Source organism: Giraffa tippelskirchi, chromosome 13, assembly GCF_054371585.1.
Source record: "Giraffa tippelskirchi isolate mGirTip1 chromosome 13, T2T-mGirTip1v1.2.pri, whole genome shotgun sequence".
In the NCBI taxonomy this organism is placed as follows: domain Eukaryota; kingdom Metazoa; phylum Chordata; class Mammalia; order Artiodactyla; family Giraffidae; genus Giraffa; species Giraffa tippelskirchi.
The window spans coordinates 75,036,122-75,057,800 of NC_137287.1; the positions used below are offsets into that span (position 1 = coordinate 75,036,122).

The 21,679-nt window shown below is 40.5% G+C and overlaps 1 protein-coding gene across 1 annotated transcript in view; it reads right to left on the reverse strand.

Moving 5' to 3' along the window:
- Positions 1-20,947, reverse strand: part of CUBN (cubilin) — a 265,963-nt gene extending 245,016 nt beyond the window's left edge. Inside the window, exons 1-9 of the mRNA XM_081553627.1 lie at positions 18,511-20,947; positions 18,004-18,133; positions 16,994-17,089; positions 16,408-16,446; positions 13,408-13,509; positions 12,664-12,767; positions 3,466-3,592; positions 2,337-2,499; positions 732-863 (exon numbers count right to left, since the gene is read on the reverse strand). Of these exons, the coding sequence (XP_081409753.1) occupies positions 732-863; positions 2,337-2,499; positions 3,466-3,592; positions 12,664-12,767; positions 13,408-13,509; positions 16,408-16,446; positions 16,994-17,089; positions 18,004-18,133; positions 18,511-18,623 (1,006 nt within the window). The 5' untranslated portion in view covers positions 18,624-20,947. The remainder of the gene's footprint in view (positions 1-731; positions 864-2,336; positions 2,500-3,465; positions 3,593-12,663; positions 12,768-13,407; positions 13,510-16,407; positions 16,447-16,993; positions 17,090-18,003; positions 18,134-18,510) is intronic.
- Between the last annotated feature and the right edge of the window lie 732 nt (positions 20,948-21,679).

Consider the following 21,679-nt stretch of genomic DNA (forward strand, 5'->3'; position numbering starts at 1 on the left):
AATAAAATATGTCATAAATAAAATTACACAGTTAAGAAAATGGACAACAAGAATTAGGAACCTAATTTTGGAAACAATGTTCAGGGTTGTTTCTAATGACAAAAATAAAAATTAAAAGACATATGAAAACTATGGAGAGACTTAGAAAGTGCTGACTCTAAGGAAGTGACATTTTTCAATCACAGTGACTTCAAAGCTTTGAGCTGAATTATTTTAAAAGTCCAAAGTACTGCTGTTTCATGTTAATAAAACATACAGGGTTTCGGTTTGCCCCTTAGAACTCCCTGAACTTCTTGGATAGTAACTCAATTTAGATTAGAAAACAGGAGTCATGATTTCTTTCTGGAAGAGAAAGGAAATGCACATGTATGATATGCCTACCATTAGGTCTGGTATTTAGTAAACTTTATATGGAAAACATCTCATGAATCCATTATATTAATAAACTGTGGGAACAATATATCTGATCTACAGAGAAAATCTGTCAAGTTCTTCATTATTTCAAGAGGCCATCTCACAGTTGGTAAAGGCTTATTATTTTCCATTTGTATACAAAATAAGTTTTATTTCTTTCTTATAACACATACTAATGTATCCTGGATTCAGAAGTCAAACTTTTTGCACTATTGAGCTTGCTTCCTTAGACATAAGTCATATTTACAATGGAACACAAGATCCTGTTTTCAAATGCATGTCTATTTGTAATGGTATCAGGAAATTTGGTGTAGCACCTGGTGGACATGGATAACAGCGGTAAGATCCAGCCGTATTTATACATTCCACAAGTGGAGCCACAGAACAGCCGCCATTGTTTATCTCACATTCATTGATATCTTCGCAAACGTATCCATTTCCTTGCCAGCCTAGAAAAACAGAAGGTTTGAAACACGTAAAAACACGTAAAAATCTGCTTAACTATGTAAAGAAACACAAGTTAAAATGGTATATATTCTACCTTTCAGATTGCAAAAGTTGCTTTAAATACTTATAATCAAATTCCGGCAAAGAGGTGGGCACATCAGGTAGTCTTATATGTTATTAAGAGTCAGAAGTTAGGTTAATTAAACCTATTTGGAAACAGATCTAGCCATGCTCATTAAAGATTTTAAAATACATAACTTTTGACTAACAATTCCACTTCTGAAAACTTATTCTACAATGATAAAACTGTCATCAGGTTTTATCTGACAGCAGATAAACTGTCAGTTTATCATTATAAAGATGCAGGTAAGTCTACCGCAGCACTGTTTAATGGGAAAAAAAAACTCTAATGATCCACAGCGACATATACTGAATATACTATGACTCATCTATACCAATGGATGCTAAAAGCTATTTTTAATAATATGTGCACACACTGAAGGATTTTCCCATATATATTTTAATGGAAAATATTGAATTTTAGAAATATATGCAGAGCTATGATCACAGTTTGGGGAAATAATCTTTTTTAAACCTGCATATTGGTCTGTGTGTCTGTATAAATGAAGGAAAAGGTAGAAGAGGAGAGAGACAGGATTTTCCGATGACACACCCAGGTGGAGACTACTAGACTCTAGTTGAAGGAAAGTTACCTGGCTCAAAATAGCCTGGAGTTAAAACTCCCCTCCAGGTCCTCCCCACCATTCTATGCAAAACAAAGAACTCTCTCACCCTAAGAAAAAAAATGGACATTAAGGTTGATTACGCCCAGCTCCCAACCAGTCCCAGCCTCTGGCCGATCTCCAGAATTCTTTGCCCCAGCCGTTCAAGAGATAACTACTCTGAACAGCCTTGGAGAAGAACAGGCCCCCTTAAGACAGTAGATTTCCACATATATGCCTATATATACTTACTGTTTTCTTGGATTAGTGCAGCAGCTCACTAATCTGACTGCTGCCCCTTCTCGCCTCATTAAAGGTGATCTGTTCCTGTAAAGTGCTGAACTAACTCCCTTACCCTACACTAGTGAACACACTCAAAGATCAAACAATTTGCCCAAGTTTACAAACAGCTGGCTTGTATGAAAGGTGGGACCAGAGCACGTGTCTTTTGATCTCAAATCTAATCAAGGTCACGGCCACAGCAATAAAATGACTGACCTCCCAAACTCTTCAGCTAATCCTGGCCACTCTACCACTCGTTGGGACAAACCACCCATTTCTTTCATTAAACTGCTGCAGCAGTTGGATGGTCTGGAGTGGGATCTAGTGAAATGGGACATGAAACTGGACTGGAAGGCATCCTGAAAACAGCTTTCTTATCCCTCGGCAGTGAAAGGAACTTGGTCCCGCCATCTTGCTTGACTGGCATGGGGAGCCTGGCACCTGAGCCCAGGAGGGGACACACCCACGTACCTGTGGGGCAGGCCCCGCAATAGAAGGAGCCTGGGGTGTTGAAACAGTGCACAAGTTCTGAGCAAGGTGCAAGCCAGAGGCTGCACTCATCTACATCCAGCGTACAGGCCGTGCTGTTCGACGGGGCCTTCCACCCAGCATCACAGATGCAGCTGTACTCGGGCTGGCGGAGCAACAAAGGTGTGAAAGCAGGCAATCAAGAGAATGAGCAAGAAAAGCCTTTGAAAAATCTCACTGAGCCCGCAACTGATTTCTCCTCTAATGTTCATTTCCATGAGACCAATCGAGTGGCTTCTCTTTTTCTTCCCACATGATTAAGCATTTAGACCAGACCATGAAAAAAGAGAAATGGCTTTATTTCAGAGTAAGGGAAACCTATAATTTGCCCCCAAAGATGCCTGGGAAAAAGCAACAACAATCAAGAGCTGTAAGTCAATATAATTAAAGTCAATCAGCTCAGCCTGCTTTTAAAGGGAAAAACATCCATGTAGTCACAGACCTTGGAAAATCAATTCTGTTTGTTTCCTTTTTGAAGGTCACACACACACCACCCTCCCACCATGGCTGGAAGGGAACCTTTTTCCATCACATGGGCAGGGAAAAAAAAAAATAACAGTAACAACTAAAAATAAATACCTGAAGGTCTCAAGGAAGGCCAATTGGGCCAGGGCTGGATGACCTTCTGGGCCAGGAATCAAGGTCAACACAAGGGATACTTAGAGAAGTGGGTTCAAAGGGGCTCAGGGGCAAGGACAAATGCAGTCTCCTTAAAAGTGAATGTCACAAACAAGGGCAGGACTTCTGTGTTTCCATATCTTGTCATTGTTAAAATTCACAAGGCCAAGAGAAGATCATGTCTCACAGCGAGAGTTATGGCAAATAATAAAAATATGAGTAATTTAATGAAATCAGACTCTGGGTCCTGTTTTCTGCTCATTTATGGACAACCCTCATCACCTTCCTTATCTGAGCCCAGCTCAAGGGCAGGACGTGACTCCCCTCTGCAGCACCACAGGGTCCTGTGTGTACACATACAGCTACAGAGAATGAGGAACTAATAACCAGCCTCCCCCACCACCATTCCCGAGGGGGCCCACCCTGGAAGGGGCCCACCCTGGAAGGGACCCACCTCTCCAGTCTTCACTCGGACCAGATCCTCACAGATGCCGTGGACACAGCGCGCCTTGGAACCCCCCTCACAGTCATCATATTTGGATGCACACTGGGGGCCGTGGGTCTCAGGTGAGCAGAGACAACTGTTGGTCACACAAAGCACAACTCAGGACCTGTTTCTTAGCATCAGTTAAAAAATTAATAATAATTCTGATTGCATGTCAGTGATATGCACATAGAATCATAAACCAGAAAACCAGATTTACTGGCTGGAGTCTTAGAAGAAAGTCACTCTGCTCCTCTTGAAGTGGCAGATTAAGTAAATGTGCTGTCATCTCAAATACGAGATGAGAGGGCACAACTACCTCTATAAATTCTTCTGCTATCAGGTCAAACAGCACTGTCAAAGGTCAGACAACTATGAACTAAGGGAGATAGAGTTAATTCAGGATGGTAGAGATCATCGCGTCCATTCAGCTGGCTCCTCCAGTAAGCACAGGTGACCTTGACCGAATGGGTAAATTCTCAAATATACTCTAGGTTTGTATAACCCCATGGGCAGTGGTATATCCACATCTCAGAGTCTATGATGATGATAATTATATTGCAAAGGCCACATTTCTTCTCTCCATAAGAGATAAGTTAACATAGTAACAGTTCTTTCATAGCCTCTCACAAGATGTATTTATTACATAACACCTAAGCTAGCCTGGCTGTTCTGTTCTAAGATTTCAATTCAGTAATAATCAAACAAGCAAGGCTTGCTCCTTGGAAGAAAAGCTATGACAAACCTAGACAGCATGTTAAAAAGCAGAGACATCACTTTGCCAACAAAAGTCCACATAGTCAAAGCTATGGTTTTTTCAGTAATCATGCACAGATGTGAGAGTTGGAACAAAAAGAAAGCTGAGCACTGAAGAATTGATGCTTTTGAACTGTGGTGTTGGGGAAGACTCTTGAGAGTCCCTTGGACTGCAAGGGGATCAAACCAGTCAATCCTAAAGGAGATCAACCCTGAATATCCATTGGAAGGACTGATGCTGAAGATGAAGCTCCAATACTTTGACCACCTGATGCAAAGAGCTGACTGTTTTGGAAAAGACTTGATGCTAGAAAAGATTGATGGCAGGAGGAGAAGGGGCATGACAGAGAATGAGATGGTTGGATGGCATCACTGACTCAATGGACATGAGTTTGAGCAAACTCCAGGAGATAGTGAAGGACAGGGAACCCTGGCATGTTGCAGTCCATGGGGTCACAAAGAATCATACTTAGTGACTGAACAAAAGTTGTTTTAAACCATTGCAATCTTAAAGTTGCTAAGTTAGTTTTATATCTGCCCTGCAGTTTCAGAGGGAATATGGATGGTGTGAGACAGCAGCTGGGGAAAAGGGAAGAGGCAGAGAAGTCACAGAACTCATTTACACACGTCTGAGCACAGATGATGGGGTGAGAGCCAGGTCTGGTTGGCACCGTTTGCCTGACTTGAACTGCGTTGGCCACTGGGGCCAAGGATCAGAGTCAAGGAACGAGGACCTCTGTGGCCATGGACCGTGAACTAGTTTCTGAGTGTTCTGGAAAAGGGGTCACTCTACCAGGTAAAGAACCTCTTTTAGTGGTATATGTTGAGTATGTCCCCCCAGCGGTTAAGAATCTGCCTGCCAATGCAGGGGACACAGGGTTGGATCCATGGTCTGGGAAAACCCCACATGCCTCGGAGCAACTAAGCCTGTGCACCACAACTACTGAAGCCCAAGTGCCTAGAGCCTGTGCTCTGCAACAAGAGAAGCCATTGTAATGAGAAGACCTCGCACTATACCTAGAGTAGTCCCCACTCGCAACTAGAGAAAGCACAGCAATGAAGACCCAGCACAGCCATTAATTAATTAACTTTTAAAAAATACATATTGAGGCACAAAAAGCTCAGCTGATGTCCATGGGTAACAACAAACATGTGACTGGCAGCAAGGGAAAGGAGAGTTTGGCTGTTGGAGAAGCACCAGGGACCTCACTCTGGGCACAGAACTTGGTGTAGCCATGGAGGCCCCAGAAACAACTGCTGGGTGGCATCTTTGAGTAGGTTTTAAGGAAGAAAGAGATCAATGAATGTGGCTGGAAACGGAGAGTAAGAGTGTGGTGAATAACATTCAGGCTAACCAAATAGGGTTGCCACACCCAGCAAATAAAGATATAGGATGCCTAGCTTAAAATCTGGATTTCAGATAAATACTTTTTTGTTGCAAGTATATCCCATGCAATTCACAACATGTGTGCGTGCTAAGTTGCTTCAGTTATGTCCCACTCTTTGTGACCCTATGGACTGTAGCCTGCCAGGCTCCTCTGTGCATGGGATTCTTGAGGCAAGAGTATTGGAGTGGGTTACCATGCCCTCCTCCAGGAGATCTTCCCAACCCAGAGATCAAACCCATGTCTCTTATGTCTCCTGCATTGGCAGGCGGGTTCTTTATCATTAACATCACCTGGGAAGCCCTGCAACTCACAACATCAATATATAATTGAGTAAAAGCTGTTCCATTAATAAATTACATTTCTGAAATTCCAAGGTTGCCTTTCTCATTAAGATAAGGTCAGAGATTAATGGCAATACATGATTAAACTTAAAAAGGAATTCAATTACTCATTCCTTACCCATAGCTATTTATCTTCTTTTCATTTTCCATACTTCCCCTCTCATATTCTCTTCCCTTTCCTCAGTCACTCTCCCATCCTTATACAGAGCATTCTGAGAATTTAATTAGACCCTTGGAGGTTATAGGACTTAGACCATTTCTTCACATATGTGAGGATTTTATTCTGGCGGCTTCCTTGCTAAAAGTTTATTTTACCAGCATCTCCACTCACCAAAAAAAAAAACAAACTTTTTTTAAATCTTTAAACCAACTGTTACTAGCTTCTGAGTCTCTGATGCATGAGAAGTCTGGGTATTCAAGACCCCACGGGACAGGATTGCCTTGGTTTAAATCTTGATGCTACCTGTTAACTCTTCACCTGAGACAATGTAATAATAACTCCCTCTGCCTCCATTTCTTGTAAATTAATAGTGTCAAGCTATGAGCACTATTTTCACCTTGGGGTCTAAAGGCATTTTCCTACAGGAAGTGCTCAGGAAATTGTGTTTATCTTATCACTAAATGCTTTACTATTGGAAAAGGACTAGAGATTTGAGCAGAGATTTCAGTTAAGGACCTGCAGTTAAATCCTCCCTCTTTATCTCTCTTTTCCTTCTCCCTTGCTATTGTCATTAAGAAAGGAGTAAATTTTAATCCTACAGGGTTCTCTAAACTGCTACAAGTATACTTCTCTCATTTAAGTTTAGATAAGGTGAGGAGCTCCAATACTTTGGCCACCTGATGCGAAGAGCCAACTCATTGGAAAAGACCCTGGGGAAAGATTGAGGGCAAGAGGAGAAGGAGTGATGGAACAACAGAAGATGAGATGGTTAGATAGCATCCCAGACTCAATGGACATGAATCTGAGCAAACTTCAGGAGATAGTGAAGAACAGGAAAGCCTGGTGTGCTGTAGTCCATGGGGTTGCAAAGAGTCAGACACAACTTATAGAGTTGGACACAATTTAGTGACTGAACAACAGCAAGGTGAGAAGTGGAAAGCCGGAAGGAAGAAGAAAGCCAGATACACTAGCAATTACCTCACTATGATACCCAAAGACAAGCATTTTTAATCCCATTTTACTGGCAAGGTTCAAACTGCTCAAGGCACGGGATTAGCAATTGGCAGAAGATGAATTTACACCTAAGTTAGTGTTACTCCTGTACTACTGTTTTTCCACATCACATTCCCACCTTCTGAAAGGGAGAGTTAGTTGAATAATTTCCCTTTTTATACATCTTTTAACACAACAGTGTTTACATGCAAAATGTATTAATAAATTCTCAAGGTGTCTAGATATGCCCTTAAAGAAACAGAGTAGTGAATTTTATGCCCTCTTGAAGAAGTAACTTTTGTAATGACTTTCTATTGCTGATTTAGTTCCAGTAGGAAAAAAAAATGGGCTCTTCTGTCTTGAAAAACACTGCAAGTACATTTGGCCATTGAGTACTTCCATGGTCATAGTTTAACTTGCATTAGAGTCCATGGTTCAATATTAATATAACTGACTAACTAAAAGAGGTCATATGCTTAATACTTAACTCCATTCCATCTGAGCTAAAACCAGATGATTCTCATCATTTAAACTCTGCCTATTTTAAAACCCACGAGTGATAAAAATGAAAATAAGTAAAATAAAATATGATAATCACCATTGTGTTCCTGGAGAAAAAACAAACAACAAACTTAACTTCTTTTTTTCTAAAAAGCCTTCTAGATCTGAGCTGGAAGAATATAACATGCACCATCTATGCAGGCAAATGTGGATCCCATGGGCTGTTTTAAACCCACAGTCAGCAGGAAACAGTAAGAATCAATTCTTCAGAATAAAGAGGTAAAAACATATTGAGCAGTGGCAAAATAATATCGGTTAGCTGCCTGAGCACTTGGAAAAAGACTGGGAGCCCCAGGAGTTGGAGGAAACAGACAATGGTTGTCCTTGCTGTATTCTCATGACTCCAAAAATCAATTTTCAGTTTAGGAGAGAATGGACACACATACATGGCTGAGTACATGGAAATGTCTGAGTCCCTTTGCTGTCCAACTGAAACTATCACAGGTCCACTGGAGAAGGTCCAGTGGTCTACTGGAGAAGAGAATGGCAAACCATTTCAGTATTCTTGCCTTGAGAACCCCATGAACAGTATGAAAAGGCAAAAAGATAGGACACTGAAAGATGAACTCCCCAGGTCAGTAGGTGCCCAATATGCTACTGGAGATCAGTGGAGAAATAACTCCAGAAAGAATGAAGGGATAGAGCCAAAGCAAAAACAACACACAGTTGTGGATGGGACTGGTGATAGAAGCAAGGTTCGATGCTGTAAAGAGCAATATTGGATAGGAAACTGGAATGTTAAGTCCATGAATCAAGGCAAATTGGAAGTGGTCAAACAGGAGATGGCAAGAGTGAACATCAACATTATAGGAACCAGCTAAGATGGACTGGAATGGGTGAATTTAACTCAGATGACCATTGTATCTACTACTGTGGGCAGGAATCCCTTAGAAGAAATGGAGTAGCCCTCATAGTCAACAAGAGAGTCTGAAATGCAGTACTTGGATGCAGTCTCAAAAACGACAGAATGATCTCTGTTCATTTCCAAGGCAAACCATTCAATATCACGGTAATCCAAGTCTATGCCCCAACCAGTAACACTGAAGAAGCTGAAGTTGAACGGTTCTATGAAGACCTACAAGACCTTCTAGAATTAACACCCCAAAAATATGTCCTTTTCATTATAGGAGACTGGAATGCAAAAGTAGGAAGTCAAGAAACACCTGGAGTAACAGGCAAATTTGGCCTTGAAGTACAGAATGAAACAGGGCAAAGGCTAATAGAGTTCTGTCAAGAGAACGCACTGGTCATAGCAAACACTCTCTTCCAACAACACAAGAGAAGACTCTACACATGGACATCACCAGATAGTCAACACCGAAATCAGATTGATTATATTCTTTGCAGCCAAAGATGGAGAAGCTCTATACAGTCAGCAAAAACAAGACCAGGAGCTGACTGTGGCTCAGATCATGAACTCCTTACTACAAAATTCAGACTGAAATTGAAGAAAGTGGGGAAAACTACTAGACCATTCAGGTATGACCTAAATCAAATCCCTTATGACTATACAGTAGAAGTGAGAAATAGATTTAAGGGATTAGATCTGATAGACAGAGTGCCTGATGAACTATGGACGGAGGTTCGTGACACTGTACAGGAGACAGTAATCAAGACCATCCCCAAGAAAAAGAAATGCAAAAAAGCAAAATGTCTGTCTGAGGAGGCCTTACAAATAACTGTGAAGAAAAGTAAAAAAGGAAAGATATACCCATTTGAATGCAGAGTTCCAAAGAATAGCAAGGAGAGATAAGAAAGCCTTCCTCAGCGATCAATGCAAAGAAATAGAGGAAAACAATAGAATGGGAAACACTAGAGATCTCTTCAAGAAAATTGGAGATACCAAGAGAACATTTCATGCAAAGATGGGCTCAATAAAGGACAGAAATGGTATGGATCTAACAGAAGCAGAAGATATTAAGAAGAGGTGGCAAGAATACACAGAAGAACTGTACAAAAAAGATCTTCACGACCCAGACAATTAGCTATACTCCAATATAAAATCAAAAGTTTAAAAAAATAAGAATTTTTATCAGAAATTTTTCTATGAAATGGAGCTTTCAGTGAACTAGTATTTGCATAGTGCTTTATCTTTCAAAGGTCTTTACCAATAAAAGTTATTAATCCCTTTAAATAAAGACTCCTTTCTCTCCCACAAGTAATGGACTTCAAGAGTTAGAGACTGAAGGAGGCTGCAAATCCAGAGCAAACTGCCCACTGCAGATTATTCAACAGAGGCTCAAGTCTGTCTTCAGCAACTGTTCACACAAGTTTCCTGAAGGAGTTTCTAATCTCAAGGAAGCTACTGATTAACAAGGACTTAACCTCCCGTAATTAACAGAACTCGAGAAAGTATCGAAGGGCTCTGTTTCATTCCATGTAGATTCCACAAAACAACCTTTTAATCTTACGCTCATATACACGTTTCTATTTTCTTTTATTCCTTCAAAAAGTCTTCACCATATGCCTGAATGAGAGTATTCAGGTCAGGGATAATCAGCCGGAATTCCTGAGGCTTCACACACTATCCCCACAGTAAGAAGAAACCAGATTGAATGCTGTGCTCCCTAATGTCTTCCAGGGAACCTGTGACGGGCAGAAACTAGAAACCCAAATCATTTCCAGAGTCAGCACAATCAGTCCTTGGGTTTTCTCTGATAGGATGGTGCAAGAGAGAATGGTGCAGTACACCTCTATCAAGTTTAATCTGCCATTTAGGCAACTCTCAACAAGTAAAATGTTCTTTCTCTCCTGCTCACTCGATTGCTCGTGTGCACTCCCTCTCTCTCTCCCCCCTTCCTCCCTCCTTCCTTCTCATTTCTATCTGGAAAAATTAACCTCTGACATGCAGGAAATAATTGTGCTAAAATTTTTCTTTTCATGACTTCCCTGGCAGTCCAGTGGTTAAGACTCCATGCTTCCACTGCAGGGAGGATGGGTTTGACCCCTGGTTGGGGTACTAAGATGCCACATATCATGTCAAGAAAACAAACAAACAAACAAAAATTTTTGTAAACCTTTCTTTTCATTGCCATTTTGCAGGGGTAAAAAGGCAAATTTGTCCTGGAAGGAAAAACAATTTTGTCTTGATCTATGGATCTTTCCTCCCTGCTGCACATTTGTTATTCTGCTGGCTTGCAAGACTCCAGAAGACAGGGATGATAAAGGAAGAGAGAGTGAGAACTATTCTCCAAGGCATTCCTTGATGTCAGGAACATGGGAACGATCTGTGCTAGGAGTCATTTGCCACTGTTATCTCCAAGCAGCAGTTTTCATTGATAAATGCCCATAAATAGAAATCAGGAGATAATGCTTTCACGGTACTGAAAGATTAGACTTGCATTCTGGATCCAAGCTTGAATGTTTATCAAAGCAGGGATCAGGGGGTTCTTTTAAAGGAGAAACAAAATTTGGAGAGCAAAAAGCTCTTTAATAATGTAATACTTCATTGACGTCAGAGTCGTACAACGTGCAGGATGTTGAAACTGAAGGACGTATCCACCAAAAGCCGGAATGAGTTAAGTTTGTAACTTGCAGTGAGGAAAAACTTTTAAGATAATATCAAAAGAATTAAAGGAACAACTAAAAAAGAGAAAGATTGTGGTTGCTTTTTAAGAATATAGTGTGCTAATAAATGACAAGGTCAGAAACAAAATTCCTGCCCTCTTTTTCGCTGGGAAGGACAGAATGGGTTGTTACAAGGCAACTGAAGAATAGGACAGCAGGGATACTGGAAAAGAGTGAATAGCTGCTCTTGATTCCAGTGAGATAAAACACAAAGATTCTGTCACAACAGAACCCATTTCTTTATCACTTAATAATCACAGAATATAGCAGACCCACCAAAATATGGGGAAAGACAGTGTCTAGAGATTTTTTTTTTTAAGTGATTTTAAGGAACTACAGAAACCGAAGTTTGTTATTGATCTGCCATACGTTTTTGGACTTGATTACTTAACAAGATAGTACATCAGTCAGTGTCACTTTACAGACCAATATTCCTAGAGTTGGATGGGAACATGGAGGCACTGTGATGCCCAAGTCAGCTTTGTCAGAGAAGGGAAGTTTTCCTGCGGAGGCCGATGCCCGATTTGAGCAGGAGAATGCTGCGGACGAGCCCCATGACAGTCAATCAGAAGAAGAGACGGCAGATGGGAGCAGGGAAACGATTGTGGTGAGGGGCCTGATGACTAATTGAAGAAAGACAATGAGGATTATCCATGTGAAGAAAACCTCGGTTCAACCTGCTCTGGTTATGGTGGACACCGCGCACAGTGCTTGAATGGAGAAGTCCTGACTGTATCTATCGGCTCTCTCAGCTACTGAATGTGGGGGGTGGTGGGGGAGGGGGGCAGGTTGTTCCTCTTCTACATAAGGCTCTCCCATGGCTATCCCTTCCATGCTTTGACTTCTACTAACCCTTCTGCCTATCTTGCCCCGGGCCATCCTCACTCTACACCAGCCATGTGGGCCTCCTTCCTGTTCCTCAGAGAACAGGTTTCTTCATGGGGTGAGAGGTGAGGTCACAGGAGGTTTTCTCTGCCTAAGGGAACAGCTCTGTGTATGTTAGATAAACACCTCGTGACTTCCCTAGAGAACAGCTAGTTTTGCTGGTAATATAGGTACTTAACCTTGAATACTCTTAACCAGGGGATGTTTTAGTCCTTCAAAAACATACCCTAATTTAAACAACAACAAGCAGGCAAAAGTGACATCCGAGTTTAGAGCTATAGCTTTAGGAGATTTTACACATTTCTTTTCAACTCTCTGGGGGCTTTTGACCTTGGCCTTGAGAAGGACATTCCTCCAGCAGCTTGGGGCACCTCTAGCCCTGGTGTAAGAAAGAGACCCACAGGCCAAACCAAACTGAAGTGGAGCCACCATGGCTTATATGCAAGCCTGTGAGTATGAAAAATAAATGTTTATTGGTTAAAAAAAAAAAGGAAAGGAAAGGAAAGAAAAAAGTTACCTGTAACTTCCTGCTGTGTTTATACATGTGGCTCCATTCTGGCAGCCCAAGGGTGTCCCTGAGTAAATCTCACATTCATTAACATCAACAGAGCACAGAGGACCCTGCGTTCAGATAAAGCACAAAGTCAGGTGCCGCAGGTTACAAGGGCATCTGGGCCAACAGTCACACAGCATGTTCAAGGATTTACAAACAGTAAAGAAGTCCTCGGTCAAGCTAAATATGATAAAATTAAAACTCATCTCCAGTCACCCTTCCTCTACAACTCAGGTGTGGCCTAACAGAGCCAAAGAGATCTTCATAGATCACACCAGTCACAGGAGAAGAATTCTTATGTGGACTACTCTTCATCTTACTGTGCAGCTCCGCCTGGGAATAGTCACTTAATTTCTTCTGGATGCACATGTCAGGAATGTTTTCATTATTAATAGAAAAGGGCAGGAAAATGCACAGGCTATGTTAAGATTCATTTAGTTACGCTGAGCAATTTAAATTCATGCTGGCCAGAACAGCATGCAGCATCCAGTCCAGTAAATCCCCCCTTAAGATGGCTCAGGATTCAATGGTGACAGAATCATGCTGGCTGCTATTTGCATCTTGGCATATCTGGTGTCATTCATTCTGACTCAGGAGACCACAGAATCCTAGAAACTTTGGATGGAGAATTAAGTAGGTCTGGAGGATTCCAAGGAAACCACTGATGCTGACTCATCATCATTTTTAACCAAGGACTAGGTGACTCACCGTCCACTGTGAGGGACACATACAAAAAAAGGAATCGGGGAGGTTGAGGCAGGTTCCACCATGCTGGCAGGGATTACTGCTGCAAACTTTCCTGTCCAGTGTCTGAAACAAAGACAGGATGGTCAGCGAGACAGTCATATTTTTCATGTTTTAGAGCAGGTGTGTACACCAAACCACATTTTACTCCTGGTCAATGGGGGGTCTTCCTCCAGACTTTAAATCCATTATGTAAATGCTTCTTCCTATCAATTCTCTTGTGAGAAACCAAAAAGCGTTGACTGTTACCAAGCCCTATCCATATTCCTTCACTACTAACCGTGGATGGGTGAGGCAAAAGTGAGGGGCGAGAGTTCTCATTCTGCTCTCTGGAAAAACACTGTTCACCTGACAAACGGTGGCAAGAGTCAAGATGTGGGTGTGGGAATCACATGGAAATGCCTATTGTACTAAGAAAATAAAACGGAAATTCCGGTTCTTTGACTGTTCTTCTCTTTGATACCTCCGGATAAGCATTTGAAATATGATCATCTTTGCTGCCCCCACACTCCTCCCCTGGATTAAGATGACTGAACTCTTTTTACTCCAAGACCCTTTGTGGGAAATGTGGCCTGAGGCTTCAATACACCCTCCAGCCTCATGCTCACATGACTGCTTTCAGACCAGAGTCATACACAGACACCTGCCTTTGTCTATGAAACCTGGGGAATCCTACCCTAGGTCAGCTACTAATTAGTTGCCACCTTGTAAGCTTTGAAATGCTTTGGGGCAGAGAAAACATCTTTAGAGAGGACAAGTGATTATGCAAGGACAGCCATCCCGTTAATTTCACCTAATGTTAGTCTAATTCTCCATTTTAAAAATTAAAATGGGGCAAATTATTCTTTACATTTAAAAAAAATATTTGGTGAAACATTTGATTTTCTCAGAGAGAAAATCAAGTCTGTTGCCTCTGTTTGCAGATTAAACTGAGAGCAGCGAATGGCAAGCTCACTCAGCACCATGTAGGGCAAAGCCAGTCTCTCTCCGCCTTTGCGATAAGTCAGGTGCCCATACATTCAGGGGTCTCTTTCTAGACTCTGTTTTCCTTCATTTTTCTGTCTATCTCTGTGCCAGTACCAAAATTAGTTCTGTTCATCAAAGGATACTGTTAAGAAAATTAACCACAAACTTATTAGAGGTTTTTCTGCCATGTAAGACAATACTGTCTGGGGATTAAAAACTCAGAAGCCCATGCAGACCCAGCAGTAAATAGTTAGTGAGCAGTCAGGAGAAAGACAGTAGGAAACTATGGGACTTTAGGCATCCAAAGGAAGGCATGGAGGCCTTTCTACTCCAGAGTCACTAAAAACTCTCCCTGGGGGGATGGGCAGAGGGAGGCCAGTCCCAGTTAACTGGACTATGGCCTCCGGTTCTTGACCTTTGGCAAGAATAAAGAAACACTCTAGGAGACTGAGAACTAGTGCTTTATCTTGCTCATTTTCATTTATTCAACTACTCTCTAAAAAGATAAAGGCAGAAAGGGCAATTTCTTATCAAAGCCAGGAAAAGGAATATGTAAACTTGTCCACAAAAATTAAAACAACAGAGTAGAGGACAACATTTGAAGCATAGTCAAAAACAGATCAAGAATATGAGAGCAGGGACTCTGAACCTGGAATCCTCTTACTTTCATTCAAAATTTAAAACACGGGGACTTTCTATGCATTCCTCTGTGTGGAAGGTTATGGCTCCCTTGAAAGTCTGAAAAATATCAGCTCCCTACAAAAGGGATAAGAAGTCTAAAATTACAAGGACTAGTTTATAAGCATGCAGTAAAGCTATGGACGGTTTATTCTAAGAAATTGTTCAAATTTAATCACCAGCAGATATACTTTTAAGAAGATCTGGAATATTCTGAGATACAGCCTAGACACTAAGTTTAATGTTTGAGGAAATGTGAGCCCTTTGAAAACTGAGTCCTGGATGCCAGAATAAGCAAGTTGGGTGGTCACTAGCTGACCAGCTCCAGCACACTTAAGCCTGACATTACATGGTTTAAAAAGTGATAGCCGAAGAGGAAGAGCACATGGACAGCTGAGCTGAGAGTCAAGGGACTTCACATGCTCAATGAGCTTCATCTCTCTGAGACTCACTTTCCTCATGTGTCCTGGGAAGCATGGCGTGCAATGAGAATTAAATGAACTTACTTACAAATCAGAAATAGACTCACAGATGAAGAAAACAATCTTATGGTTACCAGGAGGGAATGATGGGAAGGGATAATTGGGAGACTGGGATTGACATATACACACTGTTATTAATATATATATAAAATAGATAGCTAATAAAGACCTACTGTATAGCACAGAGAACTCTACTCAATACTCTGTAATGGCCTAAATGGGAAAAGAATCTAAAAAAGAGTATACATACATATATATATATGCATATATGTATATATATATACACATACAACTGATTCACTTTGCTGTATAGCAGAAACTAACATAACATTGTAAATCAACTACATACCAATAAAAAAACTGTTTTTGATTGTGGTGAGAATTAAATTATGGGAAGAGCAAAGCCCTTGATATTGATCATCCATCCACCTTAAGAATACCAGCTCCATCTGGCCTTCCCTGGTAGCTCAGTGGAAAAGGATCCACCTGCCAATGCAGGACACACAGATTCGATCTCTAGCCTGGGAAGATTCCCACATGCCACATGCCATAGCACATGGGCAGCTAAGCCCATGTGCCATGACTTCTGAAGCCCTCACACCCTAGAGCCCTAGCTCTGCAACAAGAGAAGCCATCAAAGTGAGAAGTCTGCACACCACAACTAGAGAGTAGCCTCCAGCTCCCTACAACTACAGAAAAGCTTGTGCAGCAACGAAGACCCAGTACAGCCAAAATAAATAAATAAATGAAATTAAAAAAAAAAAATACCAGCTCCATTCAGTGATTCTAGTGTATTTTCAGTGAAAGATGTTGGCTATCTAGTAGTTATAGGACTTACCTGCTGTAGGCTTTGGAATTTTCTCTCAAGATCCACAAGCTAGCAGTTGGGAAGAAAAAACATCCATTAGCTGGTCCAAAGGCACATCATGTGCCATGTTACTCTGTTACCTATTTTCCTAGTACCTTCACTTTATCTGTTTGCTCCTTGTCTAAAACTGCCTTTCCCCTCCTCTTTTCTCTCCCCTCCAGGCTTCCCTTCCTTCCTTCTTTCTTCCATGGCATGGATTTTTTTTAAAAAGAAGTACAACACAATGATAAGTTGATTCATTGACTGTCTGTGCATGGTGACCCTGGGAATTTTCCTGAGCAACAGTGACCCATCCACCTCATCAATAAGGAGGTGGCTATCAGAACGTGAGCAAAGCCAACTTATGCCACAAGCTCTTGTCACAGAATTTCCAACCTCTGCCCATCACACCTCTACCTCCTCCATTAGGGCTGGGTCATTTAACCAAAAAGTCCATAATTATAACACTACATTTTTAAGGAGGATACAAAATTGGTATATCTTCTGCAAAATGATTACTTACAAAGTTGAATTAAGGAGAACCCATTTGCCCCAAGGATGTGGATGTCAGACTTACCTTAGAATCAAGCTGATGGATTTGATTAGAAATATTTTGAGGCAGACCAACGGTACTTCTTTTTAAGTTTGTAATATCATCTTTGTTTTTCTGGATCTGATTTTTTTAAAAAAGAAGAAGAAAAAAAAGGGAGAAGAGAAGGAGGAAGAGAATGCTAGTGAAAAAATTATGTATATAAGAATAAAATGTTTAAATTTGGGTAGTATTCTATCTCAAGCCCTAAGACCTTGCCATTATTATTAAAAAAAAAAAAGAACAATGCCATGTATAATAAACATCAGACTAAAATAGTCATGGCATAATTCCATTTACCCTTTCAGTAACAAGGTATCAAGGAATTTTCTGTTTGCATTTTTCCCCCATAATAACAGTTTAGAATGCTTTTTAAGAGGCCTGACTTAGAAGGAGACTGTTTGGGTTTTAAATCTTGGCTCAGCCATTTAATGTATGTCCTTCGATACATTGCTGAGCTGCTGTAGGAAGGGTTCCTCTATCTCCCTTACAGATGGGGTAGTGATAAAGCCAACCTCATAGGCAGCCATGAGGGTTAGATAATACATATAAAGTGCTGAGCACAGTGCAGAGTCCATAATGAGCTCTAAATGCTAGCTCCTAACATGATGATCGATAGACATATATGACATAACAAACAATGAGCACTGAAAACATTCAGTAAGGCAGGAGAGGATAACTGGCCAATTCTGTTCTGTGGCAAAAATAAACTGATCGCATCTACATCTTTCTGTGATCCCCCTCCATCCTTGGTCCCCTTGTGAAGAAGCCCCAGTATCACCCTCTGCACCTTCTCCGGGCTGGAGTACATAAGTCCACACAGCGAGCCACTTCCTGCTAGCGCTATGTCCCATACCCATCATGAACCCCAGGGCATGTTCCCTACACGGAGTTGTTTCACCTCAATCATGTTCCCTGTGCTCAAGAAAGTACAGATTGACGTAGGCCTTTTCAGTATGAATAAACAAAACTATTTCAGTATTTTTCCAGTGTATTACCTGATGGAAACACTCGCCGACATCCTCATCATTTAATTTAATTCTCCCCAGGGATCCAGTTCTAAATTCAATGTTTTGAGCTGATCCAGTAAGAAACACCAAGTTCCCCCTCTCTGCAGTCATTCGAGGCCTACATAATCCAAGCCAGAGAATGTATCAGTAATTATCACATGCATTTTTTTAAGTCTAGAGAACAAAGTTTCTCACTCAATAGCTATGGAGCAGCAGCAACTGAATTCTCCCTACTCACTTGTCATTTCTTTCTTTGCAAATTTCCTGGACATGCCTCCTAGTAACTGCATACTTGCTTAATTTTTCAAGTGATAAATGAAGAGTTTGTGTATAAAAAGGTACTTCCATACATCAATCCAACTGTTTTTCCCTATTTGTTTTTAATATCACTTTTTTTCTTTAGAAAAATTATACCTTTGCTTATCTGGTTGTTTGTGAAAACTGATGAGGAACCACCCCAGTCCATCAGCAGAAATGATCCATGTGTGTACTTACTGTTGGAGGTCAGTATTTCTTTTTTGTCTCTGCAGCGCAAGTCCTCCATCTTCACTGTATGATGCAGCAAATGTCAATAAAATAACCAAACTCCCAAGAAAAAGTGAGGACATGTTCCTCACCAGCCTCCTGGGTTGTCAGGAAGGAGGGAGGCTGCTCTCCCAGTCGAGTGTGGGAGTCTGGAGAATCAAGCCCAGCAGTTGTACTTTGACCTGTGGATTGTCCTATGCTTTTCAGTCCTTTCTTCTTTGCCCTGGAAGCCTACGTTATTTTTTCTTCCTGAGGGATGTAAATGATCTTAGATCTTCAATACTCTTCAACTTGTGAGAGGTCAAAATCTACCTCTAAGTGATGCACAACTTAATCATTACCTATCTGACCTTTGAAACAGTAGCAACTGGCTTTGGAAACATCCACTAAAACACTCCTTGCTTAAGAAGTAACTGGCTTTCAACAAATGCTACTGGGAACTATTGGATATCCACATGTAAAAGGATGAAGCTTGACCCAGACTTTACATTATATAGAAAAAACAATACAAAATGAATCAAATACCTACCTAAATATAAGAGCTAAAACCATAACATTCTTAGGAAAAAACATAGGGGAAAATCTTTATGATTTTGGATTCCACAATGATTTCTTGGATATGACACCAAAAGTAGAAACAACAAAAGAGAAAAAAAATAGGTAAGTGGGACTATTTCAAAATGAAAAACTTTTATATATTAAAAGACACTATCGATCGTGAAAAGGCAACTTAAAAATGTGAAAACTTTGCAAATCATATACATGATTAAGAGGTTAATATGCAGAATACAGAGAATCCCACAGCTTAACAGCACAAAATAAGTAACCCTATTAAGAAATGGGCAAAGAAAATCAACATTTCTTCTGAAAAGATACACAAATGGCCAAATAGCACATGAAAAGATGGCTCAGTGTCATTTATCACTAAGGGAATACAGCGAGATAACATTTCACACTCATAGGATGGCTACTATCACACAAAAGCAGAAAATAACAAATACTAGGCAAGAATGTGAAAAAAATTAGAACCCTGGTATACTGCTGGCAAGAATGTAAAATGATATAGTCACTATAAAACAGTATGACAGTTCCTCAAAAAATTAAACATAGAATGACCATGCATGTGTACTAAGTCGCTTCAGTCACGTCTGACTCTTTGCAACACTATGGACTGTAGCCTGCCAGGCTCCTCTCCAGGCAAGAATACTGGAGTGGGTTGCCATGCCTTCCTCCAGGGGATCTTCCCAACCCAGGGACTGAACCGAAGTCTTTTCTTTCTCCTGCGCTGGTAGGTAGGTTTGCCATTAGCACCACCTGGGAAGCCCTAGAATGATGATATAGCAATTCTACTTCTGGCTATAATAACTGAAAACACAGACTCAAAGAGATATTTGTACAACTCTGTTAATAGCTGCATTATTTACAACAGCCAAAACATGGAAGCAAGCCAAATGTCCCTCCAAGTGTTCACTGACAGATCTGAATGGAAAACAGAATGTGTTACATATATATAATGGAATATTATTCACCCTTAAAAGGAAGGAAACTCTAACATGCTACAATGTGGATGAATCTTGAAGACATTATGCTAAGTGAAATAAGCCAGTTACAAAAGAACAAATACGGTATGATTCTACTCATATGAAGAACCTAAAGTACTAAGATTCATAGAGACAGAAAGTAGAGTGGTGGTTTCCAGGGCTGGGGGTAAGGAGAATGGTGAGATATTGTTTAATGGGTACAGAGTTTCACTTTGGAAAGATGAAAAAAAGTTCTGGAGACAGATAGTGGTGATGGTTGCACAACAGTGTGAATGTATGTAATGCCACTGAACTTAAAAATTACTCCTTTAAATAAGCTCTGCAGCTTGATATTATGGAGAGATGGAACACTGTCTTACACCTGTTCTATTCAATCAAAAGAACAAAAATAGCTGGCAAGTTGCTACTTTCTTTAGGTGATACTGGAGGTCAAATGATGAGTTCTTTGTTCTTTTGTTATTTAAGAAATGGGTGTCATACAACAATGGTATTTCAAGTTGAATACATTTTTTTTTAAGTTAAATTAGTTCAAAGTTTGTTTAAAAGCTTAACAATTTGGTGTAGGGGTGGGGGAAAATCTTGACTATGAAATAGTTGTCAACTTTAAGAACAGGATAAAATAGAATATTCCAACACAAAGGACCATTCTAACTCTGAACTTTGAACATAACATAACTATTTTCATGATTCTATTTTCTTAAAGGTCACTGCATTCAGCCTATCTTTTAGAGCAATAAAAGATGTCTCCAGCATATTTCAAAAAGAACTTTGTTTTTTTAGCAGAATTTTCCTGTTTTACTAATGTGCTTACTAAAACAAAGTCAAGATAATTTCTCTACTGTGAGTCTAGTCATCCAATTCTTAATTGTCCCTCATGCTAGAAAGAAAAGAAATATTCTTTCAAGGTCTGATTGACTTTGGATGACATGTTAGGGAATTTTATATCCAGCTCACCTGCTCATCTCTAGCTAAGATCAATAGATAAGTCAGACAGTCTGCACATGATGACTCTGTGGAAACAATATAAAAATCAATTGCTGTTTCCACAGCATTATCATTCATTCTTTTGGTCTGCCTTATTTGGAATTTCTTCAATAAAAATAAAATAGCTGTAGAATCCATGACCTTTAGACTTAGAAGGTGAATAATCTCCTGTCTCCTTTTCCCAGAGTAAATGCTGTATAAACCTGAAATCCTGTCTTTCATGACTGGCAAAGCTCCCATTTCCTCCCTAAATCAGAATGCATTCCACAAAGATCCTTCACATGCCCTTTTTGTATTAGCCATTCTACAAAATGACAGAAATGCAAGATGGGATACATTGCAGATTTTTCTCTCCAAAGTCAGCTCTAGGGAAGCTCACTGGGTTCAGGGTAAGAACGTGGCCTTGGAAGTTCATTCATCTGGGTTTAAATGCAGCTCCATCACTGTCTGACCATATGACCCTGTTTCTTCATCAGCAAAAAGATAATAATAACAGCACAGAAGGTGTACAAAATGTTTAGCATACCTGGTCTCTGGCATATAAATGTCCACTAACTACAAACTGTGATTATCATGTAAATAAATATAACAATTCTCCTTCCTCTTCCACCACT